Below are 6,528 nucleotides of genomic sequence, written 5' to 3'. Positions count from 1 at the left end.
CACTGCTAGTACATTTTTAGTAGAATATTTAGAAGTTACATTGTGGTTTAGGAAATATTACATAGAATATTAAAAATGTAAGATAAGGTATTAAAAATTTGTCACATTTCCAATTCCAAGCAATTTTTCCTTTTTTTAATCCAAACGCCAAACCTGCAATCATCATACAACATTGAATCACTAGGAATAAACTTGTAATTAATATGATCAACATAGCTAAAAACATAATATATATATGTATTGAACCTGAATTTTTCCATCTATAGAACCAGCAAATATCATTTCTCCATCTTTATCCACAGCTAAAGATGTTATTTTACTCTGTCCACCACTTTTCATCTTAATACAAGTCATCTTTGTAACTCTTTCTTGCAGCCATACCTCTATATTGCCTGATTTTGTCGCGGAAAATATCAAATCGTTGTTTACTGCTAGTCGTTGGATGTCTGAACCGGTTGAAAGTGTTCCAATGACTGCCTTGCTAGGGAGAGTAAATACCTTCACGAGCACGTTTATTGAAATTCACAAATCATGTCATCGTGATCAAATCAAATGTTTTTTTATGACTAAACTTGTGATCAATGAGAAAATGTACGTGTATTACCTTTCCAGATATTCCATCAACTAATGAACCACCAGCGAATACAACGTTCTTTTGAACTTGGAGGGAATAGATATTCTGTTTTCCCAACAACCTCTTGGCACCAGCATAAAATGTTGTTGATGTTTGAGTGCTTAAATCAACTTCCTGTCATGTGTTTAATTTGCTTATCAAAACTTAATATCTAAAACTGAAAATATTTGGTTTTCAGTGTCATGTCATTTGTCTCAATCAAGAATATGACATCAATAGAGGAATGTAGGGAACCTCTGAAATGCACAAAGTATTACTCTCTTTTGACTTGACACGGAGTTAAAGAAAGTCAAGAAGACTTTTTAATCTTGTTGTCTTAGACTAAAGATATGTAAAATGCACCAGAATGCCTTTTAATCTTGTGTAAAAGAAAGTAAGACAAACAAATTGAAACGGAAGGAGTACCTGGATACTATAACCTGTACATCCACAATAAAGCTTATCACCCATAATGGCAAGGCACTTGACATATTTTTGGAAGTTAACATGCTTGGGAACCCCTGACCAATTATATACCTGTCAAATTTGAGGTTTGGTGAGTCATTTGCACTAGTAGCTCAAGGTTTAGTTTACTGAATAAACATTTATGGTTGTCTTAGATTAACAAGTCTCGCGTGACAAGAGAAACTAGGGTTAAATGAAATCCAAACTGCTGACCTTGATTCCTGTTGCTTGAGATGCGAAGCATGCAAAATGAGTGTTAGCTATCAACTCAAGCACCGGCTCTTTCACATCATGAACTTGAAGACAGTGGATTTCCTCTTGATTTATAGCCCAAACCTACAAGATTTTGTAATGGTAATGAAGCCTTTTAGTATTCAGCATACCGAGAATAACATGTTCTTAGGGATCGATCACTGCAAAAGGTTTGCTCAGCGTTGTACTGTTAAAATCCTTAGTTGAACTCTGGTGCTTCGTTTAAGAGATTACGTACAAGGCTATGTTTTAAGAATTAAGCATTTCTTAGTCACTTCGATTAGATTTAAACAGAACTTGTTGCTAGAAGGAGAGCTTACCCGGATTGTTCTGTCCAATGAACCACTATACAGTTTATCACATGAAGATGACACGTAAAGGCATGTAACCGCCTTTGAGTGCTCACGAGTTTCATGAATTAACCGAGGGTTTCTTTTTCCAGTTTCCCATACCTGAACAAAGAAAGATATACATGTTGGAGAAATGTAGCAGCAGATGATCAAAAGGAACTATGGCTGCTTACTAGGAAGGATCTTACCTTAATGGTTCCATCGGAATGACTACTAATTAGCCGACCTCTTATGTGGAGCAGACAAAGAACTTCTCCATTCATCGAAACATCCATCTCAGGACATTCAGAATAACACCATAGTTCTGCCTGTAGTTTTAACTATTAGAACATGTAAAAGATGCATAACTATTAATTAAGTACTTATTAGAATAGAAGTCACTTACAGCATCAATGCATGGCAAGTTCATCAAGGTTTTCATTATATCACTGACTACTGTTGAGTACTTTTTAAGTTTCCTCAAGTTTCTGCATAAACATTTCGCGTATATTCCCAGTTCGCTAAGTGCACCTAATAACATAAAGACCAACCACCAGTCATGAGTAAGATCATAAAATCCTGTTTATGTACTTGCTAAGTAGTCAATCCAGCCTTACCTAAATCAGTAATAAAGCCTCTCAAAGCAAGAGCTGCCAAGATCTTTTCCTCAAGGTTCTTTGTTGACTGCAGCATCTGTATAAATTGCTCAAGCAACGATTTACGAGCAATATCTCTAATTCCAGTATCAGGAAAACTATAGAGCATGTGAATAAGCCATGTTGCTACAATAAAGGAAGATTTTGCTATCTCCATGGAGGTGCTTGTAAGGCATTCCTCTAAAGCTTTAAATATTAATCCTTTCTCATGACTGCAAAGAACAAAAGCCATTCTATATTCCCAAGAACTCAGTGCTTTTTCTTCCTCTTCCTATATACCATATGTTCAGTTAAGATTACTACTTGCACAGATTGCATAATAATAAGCCAAATGGCTGAAGAACTTCATACCATTGTATTTGTGATGTCATTTTCACCTGCTCTTTGTTTCTCTTCTTTAATCGTAGCATTATACCGCTGATTAAATCCTGCAGTCTTGAGTAGCCAGGCTTCAAGAAAGGACTTACCAGAGTTAGTCAGATGCCCGGAAAGAGATAACAAGGCATCGAGAGCCCTGAGCTGAGACGCAGGAAAGTCCTTTTCGTGAAGTGCTTCAATCAATGCTTCTATTGACTCTTCACGGTATATGCTCATTTTTCGTGGCTCAACCAGAAGGTCAAGCTGCAGAAGAAGAGGAGCAATGGTAGATTTCTGCTCCATTGAAGCCATCTGTAGACAGACAAGAAGAGTGTGCATTGTACTAAATGCTCCCTCATCCTTAATTATCTGCAGAATCTGGTTGCACAATGTTCTCCTGAAATACAGTAAAAAGAACAAGCATATTTCATGAGTCCAAATCTAGAGGGATCACTTTAGGATACAATATTTAAAATTCACTTTCAAAAACCAGATAAGCATGTACTCCCTCTATTTCAATTTTAGTGTCTTAGTTTGAGACTTGATCCGGAGTTGAAGAAAATAAGGAAGACGTTAGTATCTTGTGGTCTTAAACTAAAGATGTGTGAAATATATCAAAATGTTATTTGAATCTTGTTGTTTAAAAGGACAGTAAGACACTTAAATTGAAAAAGAAGGGAGTATTATAAGCAAGTCAAAGGTGATTTTTATAAACTAAAATTTGAAAGAATAGAGTCATGTTTGTTTTGAATACCTGCTTAACAAAACTAACTCATAAAGAAGTTCTATGCATGTTGCCTTCACGCTATCGCTTCCAGTGTGAATTAACTCAAGAACAGGAGATAACTCAATTCTACTAGCTATTGTATTTCTGCAACTCTTATCAGCCCGAATACAGAATAAAAGTATGCATACAATGGACTCTCTTCCATTTTCATATTCTAGGCACTTTAACAAGGCAGGAATACCATTTCCTGATATAATCTGCATAGCATTGAAAGATCGGTCACTCTCACCTCCTCCGGTTATAATTTGTTCGAGCAACACAACAGCAGCTTCCTTTGGTCCTATTGTGAACTGGAAATCACTAGAATCCTCATTTCTGTTTGATATGATCTGAATAAGAGAGGGTACAAAATTATGAGCTGAAAGTTGAGAGAATGATGGCCTGAGTAGGTAGATAAGTACTGCTGCTTCAGGAAGACCGTCTTTCAGTAAAGTAGCAAGGCACTCATAATCCGAGTCCACACTTGTGAGGATCTCGCCAATGCTATCATCTGCATACAGTAGCTCGGACAAGATATAAATTGTCGTCTTCAAAACTTCTCTCTTTATGGAAGCTGATAATACCTCTACAAATCCGTTCACTATTGTTGGTGCTGATAAATAAGAGTGAACTCCTTGAGATTCAAGTTTCGAGTCATTCCATATCTTTGCTATAGTCAATATGGCTTCTTCACATTCTTGTAAGTCCTCTGAAGTGCAGAGACATGAAACATGCGGTTTTAAGCCATTGATAATTGCTTCAGTTGCTGCTTGAGAAATTACACTAGTAGGTGACACTGATACAGCTGCTCGCATAAATCTTCGTGATCTTTGTTCCACGATTTCCTCTATCCTCCGATGATTGGGATGATTAAATGTCGGAGATGGAGTAGACTCAGATGATCTCTCTCTTGAAGACGGAATGTTTAAATAGCTTCGCGGTGTTTGAGAGTATGAAAACTCTTGAGCTAGATCAGGGTGCTGTTCCCTCCAAGAGGTTATCAGTCTCTTTAGGACATAATTGGTTTTAGGAAGAGTAGCTGCAGATAAAGACTGCCTTGTAATGGGGCATGTTGTATTACCTCTTTTTATCCATTCCTGGATGGCTTTCCCTTCATATGTTTGACCGGTTTCAAGGGTGACGGGATCATTGAATATCTGTCCAGTTATTGGACAGACAAAATCTTTTGGTGGCCTTGATGGAGCAGTCGACTTCTCTGACAATGGGAGAGAAATGCAGCTGAGACTTCCTTCATCACTATTATTCGGAGAGCTGTCATTGTTCGAAGAGATTTATAAAAATTCGATCACCTTCTATATCATAAACTAGAAATGAGTTGTACAGACATACCCTTTTTCTAAGGATTGACTAAGGCTCCGCCTTCGATCATTTCTTTTCCCCACAGTTTCATGCTGCACCTGCATGTGTAAGCAACTATCATAGCAAGTCTCGGAACCATTGATAGGAAAAAATCATTTAAGTAAGGATATGAAACATACTGTCCTTTCTTCATCTGAGTCTGCAGAGTTAATTTTTAACTCTTGGGATAAATGCAAAGAATTAGAAATGGAGGAGTCCTTAACACGTCCAGACAAGAGGCGTAACACAGGTACACCTTTTCTCGAGGGGGTGTCTGATTTTTTTGGTGAAGGCTCTTGTGAATAAGAAGTTTTAGGGGACTCCACTTTAGGGGAGTCCATTGAAGGGAAAGCCTTGGGAGATTGCTTTTGGTTTATATTAATTTGCTCAACTTTCGACCTGGCATCTACATAGAATGACCTGTTTTCTTGATTCCTTTTATTTGATGCAATGTGTACATGAGGCTCAGGTTCATAATCTTCTTCATCCTCTTCAGGAATTCCTTTCTGATTATGACAAGAAGAGCAATACATTAACTTGAATAAACTCCGCAAATTATCACCAATTCATAATGTAACAAGATGTAGCAAAGATAAAGGCGAAAAAACTAACTACTGGATCCCAGGTTGTGGAGTCCTCCTGATTATCGGACGATGAAGAAGTCATATTCAATCTGCTAAAATCCAAAGGAGTAGAGACACAAATGATGCATTTTCTTTATAGAGTTCTCATAAGCGATAACAAATATTCAGTAACTCCTAGTTAATGGACCTTACCTCGACTCTCCTTTTGCATTCTCCTTCACTCTCAGAATAGGTGTAAACCCGGCACTCTTAGGCAAGATTGGGCCAAATTTGACATAATCAGGAATTGACCGGTGTACTTCATGCAGTGGAGTCATCGGTGGCTCAGCGATAGGCAACAGAGGAATTACCTTCTTTGAAGTTGCAGAATCATAGTTTATGCAGTCCTTATAGTATTTTGCATAAAGCCTTGTATTGTCATCCAATGATTGCCCATAAAGCTGCTCGAGTTTCTGCATTTTCTCGGCTTGATCAGGCCTTACAGAGAATATCAAAGACTCATTAAAATCATGATCAAAATCCATAGTGAAAGACAAGTCACTGGAATCAGGAATGACATCCATCACTATCCGATGTCTCTCCTCCGAGTACCACCCTACAATTGAGCTCATGTGTGGAAGAAACAGACATTTCCAAAGCTCAGGTGCAAAATCTATCCGCGAGAAGAAAGGATCAATAACAAACATCTCCAGTATATGAAGTACCGTATTGTTAACGTTGTTCCTCAACTTCCATAAGTAAGATAGGTTTAAATGAGCCCAAGCAGATAGATAGAAATTAGGCACCCCTGCAGTTTTCTGGCTAGAATCCAACATAGCACATACTTGCAACATTTTTTCCGCGTAATCTAGTCTAGCCATCTTAGTTTCAATGTTTGATGTGTTGATTGCCTCTTCAAGTGCATCAATCCCCCAGTCCAAATTAGCTAAAACTGCTTGATCAGAGTATCTAACTTCTGTATCTTTATCTGAGCTTCCATCTTCAGCTGCTAACCTCTCAGCACATTGTTCTTTATGCGACGTTCTTTGTTCCTTGTCAATCAGCCTATCTTGAATGAAACTTCCTACAGAAGTGATCAGGGACCTAACTATATCTTCCTGATCCATTTCAAATCTATAATTTCCAGCCATTTTTTCACGCGCCAATC

At 37.7% G+C, this 6,528-nt stretch overlaps 1 protein-coding gene across 4 annotated transcripts; it reads right to left on the bottom strand.

Moving 5' to 3' along the window:
• LOC125863619 (putative E3 ubiquitin-protein ligase LIN-1) lies at positions 1-6,528 on the bottom strand. 4 transcript variants are annotated; one of them, XM_049543669.1, is made up of 15 exons: positions 5,574-6,528; positions 5,410-5,473; positions 4,938-5,303; positions 4,789-4,856; positions 3,427-4,710; positions 2,667-3,069; positions 2,277-2,586; positions 2,066-2,190; positions 1,869-1,988; positions 1,651-1,782; positions 1,292-1,414; positions 1,040-1,150; positions 605-748; positions 247-498; positions 1-153 (listed from the first exon to the last, which is right to left on the bottom strand). In XM_049543669.1, exons 1-15 carry the CDS (start codon positions 6,509-6,511, stop codon positions 136-138), a joined length of 4,458 nt encoding a protein of 1,485 aa, XP_049399626.1. In that variant the 5' UTR covers positions 6,512-6,528; the 3' UTR covers positions 1-135. The 4 variants fall into 4 exon arrangements, with proteins under 4 accessions (XP_049399626.1, XP_049399637.1, XP_049399632.1 ...); XM_049543680.1 differs by having other exon boundaries at positions 5,413-5,473; XM_049543675.1 differs by having other exon boundaries at positions 5,410-5,470.

Source organism: Solanum stenotomum, chromosome 1, assembly GCF_019186545.1.
Source record: "Solanum stenotomum isolate F172 chromosome 1, ASM1918654v1, whole genome shotgun sequence".
Classification (NCBI taxonomy): Eukaryota; Viridiplantae; Streptophyta; class Magnoliopsida; order Solanales; family Solanaceae; genus Solanum; species Solanum stenotomum.
This window is presented reverse-complemented; position numbering and strand designations above follow the sequence as displayed.

What these genes read in the sequence shown, in the direction of transcription:
- LOC125863619 (XM_049543669.1), bottom strand. Translation starts at nt 6,511, where the DNA reads ATGGCTGGAAATTATAGATTTGAAATGGATCAGGAAGATATAGTTAGG. An exon ending in ATGACATCACAAATACAATG is followed by an intron (nt 2,587 to 2,666) that starts GTATGAAGTTCT and finishes TATGGTATATAG; the next exon opens with GAAGAGGAAGAAAAAGCACT. An exon ending in CATTGGACAGAACAATCCGG is followed by an intron (nt 1,415 to 1,650) that starts GTAAGCTCTCCT and finishes AAAATCTTGTAG; the next exon opens with GTTTGGGCTATAAATCAAGA.